At 44.0% G+C, this 24378-nt stretch overlaps 2 protein-coding genes across 2 annotated transcripts; both read left to right on the top strand.

The window, feature by feature from the left end:
• The first annotated feature begins 556 nt into the window (after window positions 1-556).
• On the top strand, window positions 557-14239 carry L3HYPDH (trans-L-3-hydroxyproline dehydratase). The gene is given in 6 exon segments (XM_053928931.2): window positions 557-806; window positions 809-991; window positions 4620-4789; window positions 7393-7515; window positions 7622-7759; window positions 10241-14239. Coding segments are annotated over 6 exon segments (990 nt in total). The 3' UTR covers window positions 10367-14239.
• A 1366-nt stretch (window positions 14240-15605) lies between these two features.
• On the top strand, window positions 15606-17741 carry GPR135 (G protein-coupled receptor 135). Its single transcript, XM_024567258.3, has one exon. It carries the CDS (start codon window positions 15888-15890, stop codon window positions 17358-17360), a length of 1473 nt encoding a protein of 490 aa, XP_024423026.3. The 5' UTR covers window positions 15606-15887; the 3' UTR covers window positions 17361-17741.
• The last annotated feature ends 6637 nt before the right edge of the window (window positions 17742-24378 follow it).

The raw sequence follows: 24378 nt of genomic DNA, 5'->3' as shown, positions 1-24378 counted from the left end.
CTGACGCAAGAAACAGACGTTCGGAGACTTTCAGGACGTTTACAGAGATGTTACTTTAATGGCCAACTCTTTTAACCTGCGCAGGGGCGGACTCTCGATGTGTCCCGGAGACACTTGCTCAGAAGAGCTGCAGATGAGAGCCGCGCCGAACGCTCACAGGCTAGCTCTTTTATACAGTGAGAAGTAAGCAAGCAAGTTACAAAAGTGGGAGTTGCTGTTATCTCTGCATAGCTCTTGGCTCTGGAGGAACATTAACCAGATGTTAAAACTTTCTTTTGAAACCCTGTCTCCTGTCGATAAGAACCACCTGTCCCACTTAATTTGTACCCTCAGTTTAAAGGGTCCAAGCCTGAGATGAGTCTGGCGCCTAAAGTTTTATGGCCCTCTAACTAATTGGCTGTAACTCAGGGCCCTCTGCAAATCACATATTGTTTACCTTTACTTTGGCCGACAATGTTGTTTCTCTCCCCTATCTATTCTGGTGACCTTCAAGAGGTTTTCTGCTTAGCAATGCCTATAATTGCCTAGCTCTCTTTCCTAGCTCTCAACAGTGGACATGCACACGGGAGGGGAGCCCCTGCGCATCGTGCTGGGGGGATGTCCGGAGGTGGTGGGCCCCACGCTGCTGGCCAAGCGGCGCTACATGCGCCAGCACCTTGACTACGTGCGGCGACGGCTCCTGTACGAGCCCCGGGGACACCGGGACATGTACGGGGCCGTGCTGGTGCCGAGCGAGCTACCGGACGCCCACCTGGGCGTCCTGTTCCTGCACAACGAAGGCTACAGCTCCATGTGCGGCCACGCCGTGGGGCGCTGGGCCGCTTCGCGCTCGACTTCGGCCTGGTGCCGCCACCTCCGGCCGGCGCCCGCGAGGCCCGCGTCAACATCCACTGCCCGTGCGGGCTGGTGGCCGCCTTCGTGGAGTGCGAGGGCGGCCTGAGCCGCGGCCGGGTGCGCTTCCACAGCGTCCCGGCCTTCGTGCTGGCCACAGGTAACCGGAGGGACCCTCCCAGCCCTGGGCTGCCACCCGAGACACAACTAACTACACTGTGTCTCTGGGCTGGAACCCACGCGGAGCAGCTAACCCAGCCCCACGGCCTTTGCGATGAATAAAATGGTAACTCTGAATCTCTGCGGGGGGGTGTCGGCGTCTGAGCCTCCTGGCTTTGGGCGGTGCAGGCAGTTCATTCAGTTTCCCCCCGGATGTACAGGCCTGCGGTCTTGAGAGAGCCTTGGGAAGTGCAGAAAGCCTCGTTTCTCTCTTAGCACCTAGTTCCCCACTCTCAGGCATTCCCAAAGATTTCACAGTTGGACAAAGCAATGTCCGCAGGGGTCAAGGAAAAAGCAAAGAACAACCGATTTAACTGGGTTCCTGGCTCGCTCAGAATACCCTTGCTGGTCACACTGTACCCCCTGAAAAGTTACTAAACGTAAGTTAGGAAAACTCATCTGTAAAAAATGCTTCCCCGCTTCTTGGGGGGAAATTAAGTGAGAATGAACAAAGCCATTTATAAAGCGTTAAAATAGGGATGGATGTCTCTGTTCTTATTCTTTCAAAACAGGAACAGACTTTGCCTGGGTTCAAAGTCTGACAACTAAAGCAGAGCAACGTTACTCAAATTACTTAATTCTCTCCTTATTTATGCTTTTTCTTGTGTTATCTCATGGAGTTTTTTGTAAGGATGAAGTGTGTATAAGGCACTACTTAGAATTTAAATTATACACACACACACACACACACACACACATATTCCTAGAGACAGACTACAGAATATGCAAGGTTACTTGTTAGTTCTCTAGGTGTGCCGAACCTCTGGGTTCCCCAGTACTGAAGCTGTAGGCCCTGTAATACAGCTGTCTAATAACTATCATCCTTACGTAGAAGGTAATCCCTCCAAAGGGCTGAATCCTACGGGTGAGGGTGCTTTCGTAGGCATGACTGGAAGTGAGCTGGGTGGTAATTTACTCCCGACTGGAGCAGGGTTATCACCTCTTTCTTTCAAAGTCTACAAGCCATGAAAATCCTTCTGTCAAGTGATCTTGATCCTCCTCTAGGATTTGAATTCAGGATTAGCCTGATTCTGAATGATGCCGTAATAGCCCAAGCCTTTGTGTGCCTTAGAGCAAATTGATGCCACTTTCTCCTTTAGGAGAGAACGATGCCACATCTGCATTGGGAGAGTCACATCCGCATTAGGGTTGCATCTCAAAAACCTCAGCAGTTTAACTAACTTGGCTAACTAGGCCGTGCCAGCAGCAGAGGGAAGCACTCTAGATTTTGTGGGAAATGGCAGCAGGCAGCAGGATTGCCACTTCCTCAGTTTGGGGTGGTCACAGCAGGGCAGCCAACCCTGTAAGCACAGTAGTTCCTGAGAGCATCGCCACATAACTGTCAATAATCAGTGAGCATTAATGGTCGCTTTGCATCGTTAACAAAATGAAATCCTAAACTCTCTACTTAGAACTATACAAAAAAGGCGGACTGACAGTGTTCAGTCAAGATCACCGCTCTGCCCTTCCCCAGCTCCGTGACCTCATGAAAGGGTTTCCACTCCTCAGTGCCATGTCTGAAATGAAGATGACAACAGTGCCCACCTCAGAGAATTGCTGAGTCCACCACCAGTCCACCTGCTAAAATGAAAACTTCGAGTTTTGTTTACTGTATTCAAGTGCTAGAATAGGACAGAGTCAACATGTGTTGAGTAACTAAAATGAAATTTAAAGGACATTATGCTGATTGACAAATGTAAATATCTTGGCCTCTTAAGAGTCCTATTCCCATTGGAAATTAAACTTTTGGCTTTAATATTAACATTTATTGCATTTCTCATCTGTTCCAAACTCTACCCACACATTATCACATGGAATTCTCAAAAGAAACCTTTTTTGGGGGGGGGATAGCAATTCCATTTTATGCATGAGGACCCCAAAGCCACACTTAGCTTTCTTGCAGTCCCTTACTTCCTTATTTAATTCCTTATCTAATTCCTTATTCTCCTTTCATCTAATGTGCTTTTCATGTTGTACCAGCATCCAGGTGAAGACCTTTTTCATTCAGTTTTGCTGTTAAGTTCCACAGACATGTTTTACTCTTTTGGTGATAAATGTTCTGTGTTTTCACACGTCACATGTGAAAAGGGCTCTGTCGGCTAGCCTGTAACTGATAGCACACTGGTACCTTTGCATGACTGTGCAAACTCAGGAATACAAGAAATATTTTATTTTTTACAACTTCATTTCTGAATTTGAGACTGTACCCAGCTCAGCTTCATCCCTCGAGTTGCTGCTGCTTTTCCTGATAGACATGTGAGCCAAAACTTTGGAGAGGAGGACCATTTGGTCCTCAGCTTGCACAGGTTACCAGGGAAGCATCATCTGCCCCCTTCCATATGGCCGCTGCCTCTGTCAACCCCCTGCCCCCGGCCCAATAGCCTCTCCGTGGTGCCCTGGGGAAGACAGGTGCTCTACACTCAGGACCTTCAGTCTCTTTTCTCAGTCCAGAGGCGATTTCTCTGTTGGCCAGGAGAAATATTTCTCCCTTCAGAATACTCCTTTGATAACAAATCTCTTTCCCTTGAGACCCTAGTTTTCCACAAAATCTGCTTTCTCCCCAGCCATAAGCCTCCCCTAGACGATGTGATAACCAAGCCCACTTGAACTGGAGGAAGAGAAGGAAATGTGAGGGGGGAAAACAGTTATAATATCCCAAAATATCATCTAGCACCGTTCCTTTGGAAATACCTATTCAGGATTTCAAATGACCTTCAGGTGAAACTTTGGGTATGTCGGACACCTAAAATACTCATAAAACCCTGATGCAAAATAACACCTTAATGGTCACTGATTCTGCAATAGGTTTGTTCTCAGTATTTGCCTGCAGGATGCTTTCATGAGATGAAATATGTATGTGAATAAATGTTTGTATATGACATAGAGGAAAAATCTCTTTTTTCATTTTGTTTCCACTTTAGAGCTGAAGAAAACCAGTTTATAAATAGGACTCCAAATCCTCACTATTTAAAACCATTCCTGCCTGGACCTGTGTGGCTTAGTTAATCGGGCATTGTCCTGCAAAGCAAAAAGTTGCTGGTCCAATTCCTGGTCAGGGCACATGCCTAGGTCGTGGGTTTGGTCCCAGATTGCCAACTGATCGATGTTTCTCTTCTTCTTTTCCTCCCTCCCTTCCCCTCTCTCTAAAACTAAAATCTTTTGTAAAAATAAGAAATAAAATAAAACCATTCCTAGTAGTAGGAGAGGGAACTTACATTTTCCTTCATAATTTTCACACACTGATGCCCCAGGGTTTTCCTCTCTCTGCCTTTATGATGTTTCCTAGAAAAAAGATCCTCGGAATAGTTAGCAAATACGAATGTGCAATTTAAGAAAACATGGTGTTCACATGCATAACGTATGCAAACATCAAATTAAAAACAGAAAGTTGCACTTAGCTGAAGGTTTGTCATTATTTACTTGATGCTTATTTTGAAGATGGATTTTGGTTTCATTCCTTTTTATGATAGGAAGATCCCCCACCCCCGCAACATACGCGTATGAAACATTCTATGGGTTTTATTGTTAAAATACTAACACAAACTTATTTTCAAACACATCTCTTTTAGATCTCCTGGTGGACGTTCCTGGTCACGGACGGGTGATAGTGGACATCGCATATGGTGGCGCCTTTTATGCGTTTGTTAGCGCCGAAAAGTTAGGACTGGACGTCTGTTCCGCCAAGACAAGGGACCTTGTGGATGCAGCAAGTGCAGTGACAGGAGCGGTGAAAGCCCAGGTCAGTACAGTCACTGCCGTCAGAACAACTGCCTTCTCTATGGCACGAAGGAAATACTAGTTACATGTGGATACAGAAATTTAAATACCTGTGTTTTGTATTTAAATTATTAGTTGTACTAAGAATAGGGTACTGGTTTGAATCTTAGGCTGTAGAGCGTGACTACCTATGAGTTCTGGCTTTGCCACTTGTGACTTTTATAACCTCGAGCAAGCTGCGTAACCTCAGGTGCCTCAGTTTTCCAATCTGTAAAATGCAAATTATGAAATACCTGCTTTGTAGAAGCTTAGAATAGTATAGTGCCAAGCTCATAATAAGTGTTCAATAATGATAACATTATTAACTTTAATAATACATATATACTAATAAATTTGTGGTTACTTAAAAATATAGTAAATGTATCATAGTATAGTGTTCCACTAATTTGACATGCATGTTTTGCCATATATGATCATTCTACAAAACTTAAAAATAATGAATATAAAATATAGATTACAAATTAGATTTCATTAAGGCTGATCAGTCTTTCTCTTATTTACAGAGAACATTAATTCCTAATTAGTGAATTTTCCTATATTGCTAAGAAGTTAATTAAATAACTACTCAAGTAACTCTAGTTTTGGCCTGGGAAAACTATTCTAATGAAATCAGTTTAGGTAATAAACAAATTTCAAATATTCTTTCATATCTAGCACTAGTCTGCCATTTTACCTTGAAATTGGGACCTACAAATAACTCATATACACTGTTTGAATGTTTTAGTATTTGATAATTTAATTATTATTCTAAGTAAAAGATAACTTGTGAATGATAATATCTAATATACTTGTGCTAATAATTATTTATGGGCCAATTAAACATATCTCAAGCTTAATTTATAACTTAAGTAACAAAATTAAAATATATAGTCTGTCCTGCTCTAAATTATTATTTTTCCGGAACTGTCAACACCAATATGTAGAATTGTGTTATCGTTGTAAGTCCTGAAGCTCTGGATTTACATCAGTTCTCCGTTCCATTAAGCAGACAACTAATAGTTTAAGTTAACAGTTTGGGATTAAAATGATGTCAACTTGTTTTTAATGAAATCAAAAGGAAAAGGCATGGTTTTCTTAATAGAAGTAATTTTGAACTTCTCATCGAAGCCTGAACTTCTCACCAAGGTTGTGAAAGATGGACTTGAAGAAGGAGGGATTCTGCAAAAAATATGAGCAAAAGTTTTATTACGGATGAATCAAGCAGTAGGAGTACTTTGTGAATTGCTGACCAACCATATGCTGATTTAGATTTAGGGAAAGGCCTTTGGGGGTGGGGCTGAAGTTAGTATAATATACATTCATCTCCATCCATTCATTCTTTTAACAAGCACTTACTTACCCAGAACTTACTGTGTGTCAGATACTATGCTAGATGCTGGAGGCACAAAGGAAGAATGCAGCCCACCTTCAGGGAGCTTGGTCTAGGGAGGGAAGCACACCACTGAACAACGTGGGGTTGGATGGTGCTGGTGTGGAGGGGGATGGGGGCTTTAAGAGAATGGAGAACGAAGATCCAATATGCAGGCCTCCGTAACTTGGTTATTAATGGAGTCTTTGGATTCTAAGAATCCAAACCTCTTCAACTACTTGAAATGACAGGTAAGGGGTAGTGGAATGTACTATCTGTAAAGATACTCACAGAAGTAAGATTATGGTTATCTTGGTCAAACTAGCAGAAGTTACCAAAATCCGGGAAAATCAAACCACCAGACCCCTGGGAACAGGAAGCAGTGCACCTTTGGGCTGACCATTCTCTGCCCTGGACGCGACTTAGTTACTCTGCCAGCGCCTGCCTCTCTCTGTGTGTATCTGCTGCGTTTTATGATACCAACTGACTTCATCCTTTACAATAAAGCTTTTTTTTTGTCCAGTTGTTTCTGTTACCTAATAACATCTGCATCCTTGTAACTTTTGCTTGCTCATGGCTTCTCACGGTCTTGTCTCTATCAGTGGTATTAACTTCAGCTCTAGATGCTCATTGCCTGATTTTTTTCTACATGATCCCGTCAAGCTCCCTAGAGTAAGGACATGATTGTCTCAGCTCTTCCAGTCTGAGCAGCCATGGCTCCGTGCTGTGGAGTGTGTATGTTTAGGCTGTGTGTGTACAAAATAGGACTATTCTAGAGGCTATGCGCAGGGTGACTTCCTTAGGAAGGACTCAGAGTATAACAACCACAACTTTCAATAAAACTTTCTTTATTCATCTAGACAAAAATGTCACTTCTAGCATTTAGTACCCTGGCCCAAAAGGTATTTTTAAAATGGTAAAGATGGAAAAGTTATGTTCAACAGTACCCCATGTGTTATTTAAAATATAAATTTAGCCCTGGCTGGGTAGCTCAGTGGATTAAAGCATCATCTCAAAACGCCAAGGTTGTGGGTTCAATCCCCAGTCAGGGCACATTCAAGAATCAACCAATGAATGCATAAATAAGTGGAACAACACATCAATGTATCTCTTTCCCTTCCTCTCTCTCTCTAAAAAAAAAAATCAATAAAAAAAATTTTTTTAATATATTTGAATCAAAATAGTTACATGTGGTTGATAATTTTTGTTATTTGCAGTTTAAAATTACTCATCCTGATAGTGAAGACCTTGCCTTTCTATATGGAACCATATTAACAGATGGGAAAGACACTTACAGTGAGGAGCCGACCACCAACATTTGTGTGTTTGCGGATGAACAGGTATTAAAACTGTAATTTCTAGGCATAAAAGCCATGCAATGTGAAAGTGGAGCGCTATGAACACGCTTTTTGGTATCTGTTGGTATCTGCACTTATTCTGAAACAGGTGGACAGAAGTCCTACCGGCTCAGGAGTGACAGCCCGAATTGCCTTACAGCATCACAAAGGGCTTCTGGAGCTGGACCAGACCAGAGCCTTTAAAAGCAGTGCAACTGGCTCAGTATTCACAGGGAAGGCCGTGAGGGTGAGTGACACCGGTAGCGTCTTTGTAACTGTGTTACTTTTGAGACTGAAGTGGTGCGAGTTGGGTGTGAAATGAGTTCCTTCACTCAGCATTCAGAAGAGAATTTTAAAACAGGCCTGTAACAACGTTTGGCTAGGATGTTGGTTCTCAAAGTGTGGTTTGAAAAGCCCTGGGGGGTCCCAAGGTCCTTTCCGTGGGTCCATGAGCTCAAAACTATACCCATAACAACACCAAGGCATTGCTTTTCACTTCCATTCTCTCACGAGTGTACAGTGGAGTTCTCCAGAGGCTGATGATGATAGCCCAGCTGACTGAATGCAGAAGCAGACGTGGGGATCTAGCTGTCCTCTGTTTGCAACAATGTAAAACAATGCCATTTTTCTCATTAAATATTTTTTTGTTTTGGCAAATGTTATTTTTACAAAACTTTGTTGTTTATGTTAACATGTAATAACTTTACTTTTTTAAATGAATTAATGAACAAATATCTTTAATTACCAAAATAGCAAATATTAATAGATATGACCTAAGTAAACAAAACCTCTTTTGAGGTCCTCAAAAGAAGGCATGAAGGGGTTCTGGGATGAAAATGTTTGAGAACCATTAAATTAGGGTTTGGATTTGTTTGTTTGTTTGTTTTCGTTCTATAAGACTGTTCCATTTTATAACAGGATGTGAAAGTCCTGAAAAGTTGCGGGAAGTAGAATTTCTGTAATGCAGTCAAATATTAAACATGCTAATAGAGCTAATTAATGAATTGACTCATTAATAAGTGAAATCCACAGGATGACTTATTTACATCTAGTAAATGAATCTACTCATAAAGAGTCCTTTAACATAGCAATCTATTTTAACAAAGACTTTTATATCCTAATATAGCTATTTTTAAAGGTTGGTTATTCTAAGTATTGAATTTTGTTTATTTAAGTTAGGCATTCCTATATAGTACATGAACTTATGAGGTACCAAACCATTTATGTTGTATGCAAAAATTTAGAATACATGGTCTCAAGTCTGCAGTTGAAGACTATATCAAAGGTGTCAAAGTCATTTTCACCAGGGGCCACATCAGCTTCACAGTTGCCTTCAAAGGGCCGAATGCAGAGTTCCTTGCCCCTAGCTAAGGAGTAGTCACATTTATACAGTCCTAAGATTACATTCCGCCCTTTGAAGGCAACTGTGATGCTAATGTGTCCCCTGGTAAAAATGAGTTTGACACCCTGCTCTATGTCATTTATTGGATGTTTCACTACATGTCAATTGCCAAGCTAAGCACTTTGTACTTTATGCCTACCATCAGTTCACAGGGCTCCTAGGAAGTCAGTGCTATTATCGTTGTTCTTTAACAGTGATAAATTGGAGCATTTGAGACCCAGACTGGGAGTGGGGGTCTTTCTGAGCAGACCCCACACCGTTAAGCATTACATTATATTGCTATTAGACAAAGCAAGTTTTCAGTGAGGCTTTATGTTATAGCAGCTTTATAAAAAGATACTAATAGTACTCTACCCTAACCTTATAATTGACATTTTACCTTAAGCTTCTGCTATTCTCATTTTTAAAAATTAGAAATTAAAGACACTCTGTAGTTAAGATTTGAAGTTATTTATGTAATAGTTACTCATCATACTTGCCTGAACACCCTCACCTGCACCACTGACCTTTCCTCTCTGTCTGGGCTCTTTCAGGCTCTCTGACAGTATCTGCTCCTTCCCTTTCCCGGCCCCAGCTTCCTGGCCCCGTCCTTCTGTTTAGAGGTCCCTAGCATTTTATCCTTAGCTCCTTCTCATCTCCTCTGTAGTTTAATGCCCCTGGGCAATTTCACCAACTTCTAAAGCTTTAACTCTCAGTCACCCACTGATGATGACCTCCAAACCTTCCTCGCTGCCGTGCCTACCCTGGGCTTCTCTCCTGAGTCTAACACTTGTGTTCCCAACTGTCCAGTAAACTCGTCTCAAAATTATCCCAGAGATGCTGCAAATTCAACTTGTTAAATTGTCCTTCCTCCCTCCCTAAACATGCCTCTCCTGCCTCGTCCCCTGTCTTGGTTAATGATAGAGTCAAGGTCACTTCCAAGCTAAAAGCTGTAGTCACATTTAACGTATTCCTCTTCCTCACGTCCCACATACATCGGTGCCCAGGCCTGGCAGTTCCATCTCCACAGTATCTCTGTGTTTTGCTTTTCTCCATCCTCACTAAAAGTTACGTACGCGGCTGACTCTAGATTCAATCGCTGGATTAAGCTTACCTCTTAAAGGGTTCTGGGTGTTTCGTCTTCTCCTCTCCAGTTTGTCTCCCACCCTACAGACTAACTTACGGAAAACACAGACCTGATCAGGTTGCTCTCCGTTCACTGCCTGTTGGATGAACCCTTGGGTTTTCTTTAAAATGACAAAAATCCACAGCATGACTTAAACCCAGATAGGAATGCAGTATTTTGATATTTCACTCCTTTCATCTTTTCTTCCCCCCCCCCCCCAGGAAGCAAAATGTGGTGATTTTAATGCTGTTATAGTGGAAGTGTCCGGGCAAGCCCATTACACAGGTACAGCGAGTTTCACAGTGGAAGGCGATGACCCACTGCAGGATGGATTTCTTCTCAAGTGACTTCTGTGACTTTGAAGGGCTTTCTTTCTCAAGCAATTGTTTTCTATAAGTAATTTTTTTCTTAATTATGTGGAAACCTATATCCAAATTGTACATGTAGCCCTGGCTGGTGTGGCTCAGTGGATTGAATGCCAGCTTGTGAACCAAAGGGTTGCTGGTTCTGTTCCCAGTCGGGGCACATGCCTGGGTTGCGGGCCAGGTCCCCAGGGGGTCGCGTGAGAGGCAACCACACATTGATGTTCCTCTCCCTCTCTTTCTCCTCCTTTCCCCTCTCTCTAAAAATAAATAAATAAATAAAATATTAAAAAATAAAAAAACAAAACAAACAAAAAAGTTGTACATGTAAGCCAACTTCCATTCTTTCTAAAATAGGACACTGTGGCTAAATATAAAGTCATTATACCTCATCTTTGCCTATATTCAGATATAAATGTCATGTCTAGCAACATAATGCCAAAAAGTCAAAATGATTTTCTAGTTACTAACATATCAGGTAAAAGTAAAACCTCGTTTTAAAAAAGTACTCTATGGTAATTACTATAATACTGTTTCTAAATGCTCTTGGCATAATAGCTTGAATTGTAGCCCTCCAAACAATGACTCTTACTAGTTCATTATTTTAGTCTTCCAGTTTTTGAGTGAGATAATACCCTCTCTCTAAGTTGTTTGTGAGGGAGATGGGTTATCATTATAAGGTGCTCACCCCTTGACGTACACAGCCTGGGAAGGAGCGGGTCGGGCCAGCTTCTCTGGGTACCTGTTACAGCTTCAGCCAGGTGTTCTCTGTCCGGCAAAGGCCAGCTTTACCTAGGGAACTGAGGTCCACAAACTGATGTGAGAAGACCAACCTATAGTTAGACTTTTGCTGTATCCTTAAGGCTCTTATGAAAAGGACTGCGTATTGCATTGTTGAAATACGGGTCCATAGTAGAAGTCAACCAGTGAGTCGCTATAGTGGGACAAGCCTATTACTCGACCAACTACAAGCCATGATCGAAAACATGAAAGAAATGTTAACTCTTGGTATTCTTGCTAGTAAATTGTCTAAGAGCCTGTTAAAAATAAATTCGATCATTATCAGTCATTATAAAATGAAGTATTAAAAATTACTCAGCATGTGGTGCTCTCAATATTAATTGAACTCTGTTGTGAGGTGAGCAGTATCTTTTTTCTGAGCAGACAGAAATGGAAATAATTAAGTCATCCTAACTGGCTTTGCCATCCGGCAGGTCTGTATGGATAGACCCAGTCATTAGGTCTGTGACGGGATCCCCTGACCAAAGTTAATTACACAGAAGGCATGTTTTCCACTTATTCTCTGTAACATTCTATGGTAAAGAAATCACTTCTCTCTGAAAAATGACACTGTCACTAACTTTCTCCTTCTTTTATCAACACTTTCTCTGGGAAATGGTTTACCCCCAGAATGTAGCCTTGCTGGGACAACCAGGCAAGGGGTGTGCCAAACAGGCTCCTTCCCTCAGGCCCTGGGATCTTGAGAGAAATGAAGAAGGTTTACACCATGGCTGACACAGACTTATTCCGCCAGTGCCCTAAAGAGATCCCCCTCAGTTAGTTCCTGCTCCCCCTACCCACAGAGCTGCCCTGACTGCTCTTGTTCTTGGGGCTGGCTGTTAGACTGTCCTTTTGTAATCTGAACTTCCCCTATCCTTCCAGTAAATTCCTTTCTTGCTTAAGAGAGACAGTGCCCTATTTGCATTGCTTATATCCAAATACCTCAATCCATACACTACCTCCTCAAAACCTCCTCTCTCTGCTGTAAATGCCTGAGTTCGGACTCTTTCTTTTCTCCCCTGGGCCATTACAGTGACTTTTCTTAACTGGTCTCCCACATGCCAGGTTCTTCTCTGACAGTTACTTAAAACAATTTTTTCTTTCCTGTTTGTAGCAGTTTTCCAGAGTGCAAAGTGCTAGGAATCTAATAAAAAGCCAAACAGAAAAAATCCTAGTCTTCACAGACCCTACGGTCTATCATAGGAGGAACCAATAGTCCCGAAGGCATAATTATAGACAATGGCATGTCCTCCAAGCCAAGGAAAGCTTCCCCTGAGACTCACATTCATTCACAGATGGGGATTCTTGAGGACTGGGGGAAGGGGCGGTGGTGGATTTTTCCCGGCAGAAGGGATAGCAGGTGCAGATGCCCTAAGGAACTCACAAAAGACCAGTATGAGCGAAAGATGAAAGTGACCCAAAATGAGACTAGAGAGGAAGTAGATGTGAAATCATGCTGTGCCTTAAAATAAATGTTAAGGATTGGGGTCCTTATCCTAAATTAAAAGGAGAAAGCTGTTAGTGTTTAAATAAATGGGTGTGATGGTCAGATTTATTTTGTTTAAAAGAGCATTGTGCCACCCTGGCTGGTGTGGCTCAGCTGGTTGGGCGTTGTCCTGCAAAGCGAGTGGTCACCGGTTGAATTTCCAGTCAGGGCACATGCCAAGGTTGTGGTTTCAGTCCCCAGCCAGGCCAAAAGGCTGCCAATCAGTGTTTCTCTCTCACATCGATGTTTCTCTCCCTCTCTTCCTCCCTCCCTTCTTCTCAAATAAATAAATAAATAAATAAAACTTTACAAATCTGAAAACAAAAGAGCCCCGTGCCTGTAGTGTGGAGTAAGGGCTGGGTGTGGGGACACCCAGTGAGGCAGTGACAGTAGCAGCCCAAAGAGAGGATGAGAGCTAAGGTTTAGGTGGAGGATTACGTGATGGCAGAAATGAATGGATACAAAGATACTTAACAAGTAAAAGTGCCAGTCTTGGTGATTGGATCTGGGCTGGAGATGAGGAAGAATGATGTATCTAGAAAGAACCCTAAATTTTTGGCTAGTAAACTGGAGGGAAGGTGGTGCCACCTTTTAAGATGCAAAATATTGAGGACCAAGGATTTTAGGAAAGATCATGAATTCCATTTTGGTCACATTGCATTTGAGGTGTTTCTGCGCATCACGGGGAAATGCCAACCAGCAAGGTATATGGTTTGGGGCTGGAGACATAATTTGGAGTTGTGAAAATACAGATTCCAAAGCTGTGGGTGTGAGCAAGATGAGGGAGGAAGTCCAGAGCTGCCCAGGACTGGGCCTTGAAAGCCTCTAGAATTTAAAGGTAGGTGGGGGAGGATGAACTGGCTGAGGACACTGAGGCAAACAAGGAAGGAGGGAAACCAGGAGAATGGGAGGTCACTCTTGTCTTTCGGGACCATACCTGATTATGGCCATCTCTTGCTTAAACTCTTTCAGTGGCTAGTGCCATTACCCTATCTTCCCCAATTAAGTTCAACCTCCGTATTCCTTTGTGTGTACTGCACACAAGGCCTTTCTAAGAGGGCCCCAATCTGTTTTTATTATTTATTTCCCTCTCCACTCCCTACCCCCACATACCTTAAGATACAGAAACTTCTTACCGGTACCTGAGAGTAAAGTACTTAGATACTAACCCTGAGACTTTGCACATACATCAAACGTCCTTCCCCTTCCTTCCTTCCATGCCTTCCTTCCTTTCCTTCTTTTCCTTTCTCCCTTCCCTTTCCTTCTTTCTTTCTTTTCTTTTTTCTTTTCTTTCGAAGAGTCCAATGTCACTTCTTGTGCGAAGTCTCCATCAGCTACCCTAGGAAGAGTTTGTTGCTTCCATATAATTTAATTTCTGTATTTTTTTACAGAAATTTTACAACACTTACAACATTGTAATATATTTGTGTTTACCTAAGACTAAAGTTCTTTCAGCTGGAATCCTTATTTGTTGTTTCTGAAAACTTAGCACAGAGATTTGCTAAATAAATTTATTATGTTTTTGTCTTAATTCATTGATTCTCAGGTGGGTTGATTCCCCCTACCTTCCATCCCTGGGGACATATGGCAACGTCTGGAGACATTTGTAGTTGTCACTACAGGCATCTTGTGGATAGAAGCTAGGGATGCTGCTAAACATCTGTAATGCACAGGGTAGCCCCCACAACAAAGAACCCTTTGTCTCAAAATGTTGATTTTATGCAGAGACTGAGAAAGCCAATCTTGGCGTACCACCTTAAATGAATTCCTACTTATGCTGTAAATTTCCAGTAAGATACTTTTCCTTACTGAAATAAGCAACCAAAGCACTAATGTCATTGATGTTAAGATCTGCAAATGTGCTCACCATTCTTCAGCGCAGTGTTTCCCAAACTTGACTGTGTGTCAGAACCACTTGCAGGTCAAGTAACTGGGCCCCACTCCAGAATTTCTGATTCTGATTTCCGGTAGGGACTGAGAATCTGCATTTCTAACCAGTTCCCACGCCATACTGATGCAGCTGGGCCTGCATCCACACGTTACAAACCACAGCCTTGGAGAACCTGAGGGTTGGCCGCGCTTTTCCCCATTAGAGGTCACGTCCAGAAACATGACATGTCCAGAAGCTTCCCTGGGGAGTCAGGCCCTTGCTGTTCCTATGTCTCCCAACCAGATACCGACCTGGAGCTGCTTCTGTGGTGACTGCCTAGTTGGTGCGCCTTAGACTCAGAACAGATCACATTCCAGAGAGCTGATGGAGGCCAAGCCACAGGGCAAGGAACAATCGCTCTCCCTTCTCCCCCCCCCCATCATGTGTGTGAGCCAGTCTTGGTCCCCAGATCCAGGCTCTTTAAAACAAGGTGACATCCTGCCTCCAAGGTCCATATCCTAGCACCTCAGAGCACGTGTGTCGGAATCACCTGCAGGATTCAGATTCATGGGCCTGTCTTCAGTAATCCTGGGAGTCAGCCAGTGAATTTGCCTTTTAATAAGCACAGTGTATCAGTGGTTCTCAAAGTGTGGTCGTCAGACCAGCGACATCACCACCACCTGTGAACCTGTCAGAGCTGCAAATTCTAGGACAGGACCCCAGACCCACTGGATCTGAAACTCTGGCTGTGGGCCCAGCCACTTAGGTTTCGGCAAGAACTCGGTGATTCTGGCACACGCTCAAGTTTGAGAACACCTGGTTTAAGTTATTCTGCCCCTCAAATTTAAGATCTCCGGATTTGGATAGTTTTTCACTTCAGTTTCTTGTTTCCTTCCCTACCTGTATACGCTGAAAAGACCCACAGGGAGCAAAGCGCCCCCCACGAAGGCCACCCTGTAGGACTTTTGTATCCAAGAAGAGAGCCTGAGAATGAACCCTTGTTGAATTTGGTCATTTATATGAGAGCCACTCCCGCTTTATCTGGCCAGTGGCTCCTGCAAAGGTCGATTTGGCATTCCCTAAAGCCCAAACTCGGGGCTGAGTAACCTCGGGGAGAGGTGAAGCTTGTGCTGACTTTTCCAAAGGTACTTGGCCGGCGTCCCGCCCCACGCTCCTGCGTAAACAGGCGGTTCCCACGGCAACGCCTGGAACCCCCACGTTAAAGGCTCCGCGGGGTCCCAGGCTACAGCCATCCCTCCCGCAGACCCCGAATAGCGGCAGCAGCCTCTCGCCCAGGCCACGCCACCCTCCGGCTTGCTGCCAGCTCCCCCGGTGCGGAATGAGCAGCCGCTCAGCGGCCGCGGAGCCTCATGGAGCCGCCGCCGCTGGTCCGCCAGCCAGGGTGCATGGCCTTGTCCGGCAGCCCGCCTGCCGGCGCCCCCTCCCTGGCCGGCGCCCCTGGCGGGACTTCCTCCGCGAAGACGACCGCCGCCGTGCTCTCCTTCAGCACCACGGCTACCGTGGCGGCCGCGGCGCTGGGGAACCGGAGCCGCGGGAGCGAGGGCGACGTCACTGGCGCCTCGGCTGGCGGCGGCCTCGGCTGGCACCGGGCGCCTGGGGGGGAGGGGAGGCCGCCGCTGTCGCACGGGGCGGCGGTTGCGGCCCAGGCGCTCGTCCTCCTGCTCATCTTCCTGCTGTCTAGCCTGGGCAACTGCGCGGTGATGGGCGTGATCGTGAAGCACCGGCAGCTCCGCACTGTCACCAACGCCTTCATCCTGTCCCTTTCCTTGTCGGACCTGCTCACGGCGCTGCTCTGCCTGCCCGCTGCCTTCCTGGATCTCTTCACGCCGCCCGGGGTTTCGGCACCTGCTCCCGCAGCCCCAAGGCCCTGGCGCGGCTTCTGCGTCGCCAGCCGCTCCTTCAGCTCGTGCTTTGGCATAGTCTCCACGCTCAGCGTGGCGCTCATCTCGTTGGACCGCTACTGCGCCATCGTGCGGCCGCCCCAGGAGAAGATCGGTCGCCGCCGCGCGCTGCAACTGCTGGCGGGCGTCTGGCTGGTGGCGCTGGGCTTCTCCTTCCCCTGGGAGCTGCTGCACGCGCCCCGGGAGCCCCTGGCAGCGCAGAGCTTCCACGGTTGCCTGTACCGGACGACCCCGGACCCAGCGCAGCTAGGCGTGACTTACAGCGTGGGGCTGGTGGTCGCCTGCTACCTGCTGCCTTTCCTGCTCATGTGCTTCTGCCACTATCACATTTGCAAGGCTGTGCGCCTGTCGGATGTGCGCGTGCGGCCCATGACCACCTACGCACGCATGTTACGCTTCTTCAGTGAGGTGCGCACAGCCACCACTGTACTCATCATGATCGTCTTCGTCATATGTTGCTGGGGACCCTACTGCTTCCTGGTGCTGCTGGCTGCTGCCCGTCAGGCCCAGGCCATGCAGGCCCCCTCGCTCCTCAACGTGGTGGCTGTCTGGCTGACCTGGGCCAATGGAGCCATCAACCCTGTCATCTATGCCATTCGCAACCCCAACATATCGATGCTCCTAGGGCGCAGTCGAGAAGAGGGCTACCGGACTAGGCACGCGGACGCTTCCCTGCCCAACCAGGGCCCAGGCCTGCAGGCCAGAAGGCACAATCGCCTTCTAAACCTAAACCTCTGCGACAACCGGCTGGGAGACTGCAGCAGAATGACCTCTTCCAATCCAACCAGCGGGATGGCTGGGGACAAGGCCTTGTGGGCTCGCAAACATCCAGTTGTACTTTTCTTCCGGGAAGAGCCACCAGAACCTGTGACAGCATTGGCCAAACAGCCTAAATCTGAAGTCGGGGATACCAGCCTCTAAGAAGGATTGGCACGCACAGTTTGTGAAGGCAGATTTTCACTGGCTTTGTTTAATGATACAGGATTCTGGGAGACAGCGTGTATTTCATAAAGCCAAACACTTAAAGAAGGTACAGAGGAGGAGGCCTACCCCACTTCCCCCAAATAACATACAAGTCAATGTCCCCTTCTTCAAAAAGGACAAAGGGAACGTAAAGTGTAAACATTAAAGTAATCTGAAACCACACAACCGAGCATTGTGAACAGTAAGTGCCGAAAATGTCTAAAATAAAAGTCACAATTACTGAAAAGCTCATGTTACAGGAATCGCTGTGAAACAAACAAAATCATTGAATACAATCAGTATTTGTTCAAACACGTAGAGTTTCAGGAAAGAACAGAGACCCTCAGAATTGCTTACCACCCCCTACATCACCAGCATTCAGAAAACCTTCAGATTTCTAGAATATGCTACTTTGACACACGCGTGGGGTGCTTAGACTGGGAGCAGAAAATTCTTATCCTTACGCCCTTCGGTGTACTCTCAAATCTTGGTGGGCAATTAAAACTTCCTACCCCATATAAAACCACTGTAGGATTTTCAAAAGGTGGTTTATTGTCACAAAGTCTAATCACCTGAAGTATGAACATGAAGAAGTGTGGCTGTTTAAAAAAAAGTATTCCAAGATCACCCTTAAAAAGTAATATTCCTCATCCTACCCTCTGAAAGGCCTGCCCCGTCCAGCTTTGAGGCTTCACCCCTACTCTAGCCTGCCACTTTGTTTCTAATAAATTGGCGGGTGCCCCTCTCAGAATGGCTTTCACACTTTAAAAAAATAACTTTTATAGTAGAAAATCTTTGCCTGTTGAGGTAAAATAACTTTTGGATGCAGCCAGAAATATAATTTGAAGTCAGGTTGATTGAATCGGGTGAATGTACAGGGTCCAGCAGAAGTGACGCCTGCTTGAGTGTGGTTGGTAGGGTAATAATATGGGTGTAATAATTTATAGTTTTAATTTGAACATTTCATCTAAAATGTCATATGGTGTGCTTGAGTGTGATATTGTTATGTTACAGAATTACATGCCAATGATTGTGTAATAAAAGATTTTGTAATAAAAAAGGGATATTCTTTGTGCCAGACCCTACATATAGAAGCTCTGTAAAGTAACAAGATTTCACTCTGTTTCAGGGTTTTTTTAGCTAGCTGAAGATGTTTCCTAAGAGGAATTCTAAAAATATTTTGAGAAGTGGCACCATTCTTGGAATAAACATAGAGCTTTCCAAGAGGATCATACTCTTCTACATTTGGAAGTTTGAGTACATTTTTTAAAAAAACTGGACAGTTCCCTGGCTGTGTGGCTCAGTGGCTTGAGCACAGGCCTGGGAACCAAAAGGTCACAGGTTCGATTCCCAGTCACAGCACATGCCTGGGTTGCGGGCCAGGTCCCCAGTTGGGGGCATGTGAGAGGCAAATGATCAATCCGCCTCTCAAACACTGATGTTTCTCTCCCTCTTTTTCTCCCTCCCTGTCCCTCTCTCTAAAAATAAATAAATAAAATCTTTAAAAAATAAAAAGTGGATCCTTACTTTATATGTATGACTTTCCTAAAAATAATGCAGTCTTTACTAGAAAGGGAGACTAGGTATATGCAATTATATAATGTAAAAGTGTCTTAATAACTTAGACAAGTCAGAGAGGTACTTCAGTTAAGATATAGAGATACCTTTAGAAAGGTATAGAACAAAAATGCTTTTAAAAAAATTCAAAAGCACAATCAAGATTTGTGTATATAAAATTTCATCAGAAGTCACTCATTTACGCAATTTCATGAGGTATTTTTGTGTCTTGTCCTTCATTCTTTCCTTCGCTCCACCCTGCTCTTCTTTTACTCAGTATTTCGTAGCCTTAATAAAGTAAGTACTCTCAAGTAGATATGAAACATCTGCTATCGTATAAAGATTTTTTTAAATGTGAAATAGCCACCTTTTTTCTTGTGAAGTATTTAAAGGTGTTTATTGTATTTAAGTTTTTGTGTGATTGGTGGGTGTATGTCATTATTTTGTAGTCAAAAGCTGAAATATGTGTTTGCATCAGAACTAAAGATGTTTTAATTTTCCTTCTCAAGGCATCATCACAATCAGAAATTTATGCTATCTGTATATATCTTGCTACTCTCAGTGTAGTACCAAGTAGATGAGATAATCTCTTCAGTACTTGTTATAAACCATATACAGACTTAATGCAGCCAAACAGACATTTAACAGATATCTACACTATTTGCCTATTAAAGGCAAAAATGTTGTGTATTTTTTGGCATTGTGAGAAAATGGAAGTCATGTCTACAATTTAGAGAGAAGTAATTGAAAAAGTCTTCCAGTTATGAAAGATATCACACGAAAGGAATTCAGCAACTGCGAATAAAGGGCAGAAAAAGAGAGAGAGATCTTGGGGGAAGGGGGTGAGCACGTTGCCAAATAGGGTATTGCCTGGGACGGAGAACTGAAGGAAGGTATTTCCCAAATGTGTAATAAATCATGAAATGGAATAAACCTGCCTGGAGAAGGAAGGGCACATCTGAGAGGTTGGAAGGTGGTGGCATGAAGGACTTTAAGCCAGAGAGGGAATTCCCGCCCTAACTCGTGGTGGGGAGTGGTCAGATGTTTTAGGAAAGGGATGGCTGGGGGGACAGACCGCATGTTAATGGCCAACAAGAATGGGAGGGGAAAAGAGAAGGTTGTTAATAAGCTACTGAACAATCTACAGTGTTGTGTTGGTTTGTTTAATTTGAGGCGATACAACTAGTCAGGGATAGAGGCACAGTCTTTTGGGGCTCAGAGCCCACGCTCCTTCTCCACCCTGTTGTCCCCACAGAGGTCAATGGTAAGGGAAACTAAGGATGAGAAGTTGTGGCACTATCATCATCGTTATCATCTCCCGGTTTTATTTCCTACTTTATTTACATGGGGCAACTTCTGGGGTACAAAGTTTACTAAAAGGCAGAAATCACAGCACCTGCTTTAAGAAGGCTTACAGCTTAATTAAGGACCTTGTACTATACAAAACTTGCCCAGTATCAGGACTCTAGTTTACCTGTGGGGAAGAAAAGGTGCAGCATTTTTAGAAATGGTTATCAAAGGTGATGGATTTGGAAGCAAAAGACATGTAGATAAAGGCCAGCTACCAATCTGGTCCAGTTCTAGATACTTGGAGACAAAAACTAACACCTTGAAGAGAAGATGGAGAAAGAATGTCTCCAATAAGACTTCGGCCTTTCCTCTTGCTGACTGACTACATGATTTTTAGGGTCTTTGTGGGAAAAGGGGAAAGAAAAGTTGTGAAATATTGGGACGTGTTAAATGTGGCATCATACAAAAAGGCCAGAATGTAATCTTTCACATCTCATGCAGCTCCCAACTTGAGTATTTCATTTGAATTACAATAGCAGCAGCAAGTCATATTCAGCATAGTATCTACATTAGCTCTTTTAATCCTCAAAGCCACCTTTTGAGGGAGAGATCTATTGCAATCACTCCCCCCTATTTTACAAGTGAGAAAACCGAGGCACAGAGGAGCTATAAGACTTACCTAAGTTCACACAGCAAGTAAGTGCTAGATGTAAGATTTGCACCTAGCAGATTGGTTAGCCACTGCATTGTCTGCCTCTAATTTGTAAAAGAATATGGGAAATCTAAAAAAGAGCCAGAGAAGTTAAAAAAACAATTATCAAAGGGATGGGAAAATAGGGAGCATAAAATCTAAAGTAAAGGATTTATTTAACTTGGAGAGCAGCTGTATAAGATTTGTGTTTTAAAAATATATGAGAGGGTCTTGTACTGACCAGTGTGGCTCAGTTGGCTGGGCATCATCCCACAAACCGAAAGATAACAGGTTCAATTCCCCATCAGGGCACATGCCTGGGTTGCAAGTTCAGTTCCCAGCTGGGGTATGTGTGAGAGTCAACGGATCAATGTATCTCTCTCACATTGATGTTTCTCTCCCTCTCATTCTCCCTCCCTTCCTCTCTCTCTGAAATCAATAAAAGAAAAACAAGTTTTTTTAAAAAAGAGATTCTTAGCAATTACTTATACTTGTAACCCCAGGCCTGGGTGATCTCAGTGGTCTGTCTTCTCTATTTCTGCTCCAGGGCAGCTGAGCACAGTGGGAGAAAAATTATGAAGTCAGATCAATTAGACCCTCTGCACCTAGCTACAGTCCACAGCCTTACCAGGGCCTCTGCCCTGCTCCGCCTTCTGGACCTCTTTGCTCGTCAGTGTACTCTTTGTACCCACTGTATGTTTCTACAAACTACCTTCACGCAAACTTTTAAATGACCCTTTGCTCTCGGAAGATGACCATTGCTCCTACTTCACCAAAAAATAAAATAAAATAAAATAAAATAATAAATAAAGGCATCAGATACATATACACTCATATTTTAACTACCAAACGTAACAAACTGGATTTATGTCAGTTCTGATCTCTGTCTTTCCAATAATAAATAAACCAGTCCCTCAAGTCTCATGCTATCAATTATTTCCTTTCTTTGTGGTGTTAGCCTTTCCCACTGATCCAAATCCGTCCACTGAGCTTTTAAGCATGCTCTAAGCTCTCACTTACAAGAAAAAAAAAGGCCTCTACTATTCCTCCACCCCCTTTTCTCTCCCTCAGCTCCCTCCATTCAGCTAAATTTGTCCAAAGAAGTATCTGCACTTCTACTGGTGATCTAAAGCCCAGTCCACGATTTTCATGGTGCAAGAAAGTCATTCTTATGCATAAGTCATTTTTCCCCAATTTCCTCTTCTGCCAGATGGCAGAAACTCAAGATGGCAGCATCCAGGTTCGAGGGGCTTATTTAGCACCAAGGCATCGGTGAGCATCACTCTTTGGTGCTCATCCGTCTGTGTGGGCCTCGCTGAGGCATCCGTCAGTCTGTCTCCAGTCACATCCACAGTTTACTGTGTGCTTTTCCCCACGCAGTCCAAGAGGACCCCCCTCTAATGTCAGACCACTTTGGAGCTCTTCTTTGGATGCAGAAAGATTATTACTCCATCTCAGTGCCACGGGGCCTGTGGCAACACCCATAGTGCTGTCTCAGGGTGTTTTTAAAATCATTTCTTAATGTTTTTGATTACTTGGAACATTTAATATTGTTGGGTCAATAAGTCAAAGCTGTATATAAGGGATACATTGGGAGTTCCATTCATGGAATGGCAGTTAGGAGCTCTGTGGACCCACTCCCCAGTGAAACACGTGTAACTGCTGAAAATTATTTAAAAAGCAACCATTTGAAGTCTCTGGAAATTATCCCAAGAGCGTACCGCAGATGAAGAAGTATTTATTCAAGGAAGTCTACTATAACTTGGTAAGAACAGCTAAGATCGAGGGATTGATTTAAAACCCACTCTCTCTCTCCATGCTCCCAGCTCAGTGTGACAGAAACTTCACTTCAGGGGAGTGCGGCCAAGAGAATGGGGCTCCCTCTTTCCCCAGCTCCCAGTCACAGGCTGTGCTCCCTTTCTGGGAGAAGCAGGCCGTGAGACCTTTTCACCTTTCCAGGTACAAGTGGCAAAGGCTAACTCCTAGGTGATCACAGCAAAGAGGTTGGGAGTTCACTTCTTCCACCTGGGCCCCATTCACAGGGTAGATGCTTAACCTCAGGTGCAGCATGCTGGGAATACACTAAATGTACACTTTAGTTTGGTCCTTAGTCGTTGGATTTGGTTCTCCTTTTAGGGCATAATTGTCATTCTCAAGGTAGAGCCTTTATGTTGTCTTAACTGAAAGCCTGAGGTGCTCAGGGAAATCTCTCCATTCCAGTTGGACTATCACTCCAGCCTCATCCAATCCAGCGTCACGTGCTTTTCTCTGGTGACTTACGTTCCAGTCACTTTGGCTGCCTCCAGTGCTGATTTATGGTCTCAGCTTGGCAAGACCACCATGCTTTACTTGGGCTCAGCCTCCCGAGGTCAAAGTCTGAAAAGCAACCCTAGGCAGAAAGATGAGAGACTCATATGCATGCAAAGCACTAGCAGGATGCTTGCGCAGAGTAAATGGGCGATGTATGCTGGTTTTTATCATGAAATCTTTATTCACGGATGTGAAATTTTATATGTGTACATGTAATACTTTATTAAAGTAAAAAGTCCATTATAAAATAGTAAGAGCGATCTCATTTTTGGAAAACGAACTTGCACTGGTATAAATCTGAAAGGATATCTACAACTATTATTATTACTATCAAAAAATATTTTTGCCAAACCATATAATTATAGGTACTCTTTAGTTGTGAATACTGTATCCCATTATATTTTTGCAATAAGCATCTGTTACTTTTTTTAAATGAATGATAAAGATAAGCCACCAAAGAGCTTCTTGAGGGGTCCATGTTGAGAGAGTCCCTCCACTTGGCCTTGGAAGGAGTGAAATCGTTTCTGTACTTAAGGCAATGGCCCGGGAGCCTTCTCCTGAGGCCTGGGTTACCGGCCTGGGCCCCTGAGAATACACCACCACAGGAACACTCCTAAATTGTGTGTCTAAGTAGCTTTTTAAAAATCCTGTAAAAAGTTTAGTAAGCCAATCTTATATTTCACTTTTTATCATATTGTTATATTATGAATAACAAAATATACCAAGGATTCAGATATTTTTTGCATCTAATACCCTGCTTTATCCTCTGTACATGGGAGTGGAGGAGAAGATAATCTCATCACACCACTACTCCTTTGGTCCCGCCTGTTCCTCCTTCAGCGGGATCTCCCTGTAAAGCTGGTTAACAAAGCACAAGCCACTCTATTCTAACAATTGTTAGACGGTTTTTTCACGGAGTGGGGCTAGCTGACCTGGAGGGCTGGTATCTCTCTCCCGAAGCACTGGACTAGTTTGAACAAGGCCACCTTTCCTCTCAGACGAATATGCTCTCTGGTCAAAAGGAGAGAAATATCCCCACTACCATTAAGGCAAAACAGGTATCTGCCTAATTTAATATGTTGCCTGCATGGACCAGTTTAAAAATAAACAATGGTCAATCAACTTGTT

Source organism: Desmodus rotundus, chromosome 7, assembly GCF_022682495.2.
Source record: "Desmodus rotundus isolate HL8 chromosome 7, HLdesRot8A.1, whole genome shotgun sequence".
Taxonomy (NCBI): Eukaryota; Metazoa; Chordata; class Mammalia; order Chiroptera; family Phyllostomidae; genus Desmodus; species Desmodus rotundus.
The sequence above is the reverse complement of the archived record's forward strand: the minus strand, read 5'-3'. Positions and strand labels throughout refer to the sequence as shown.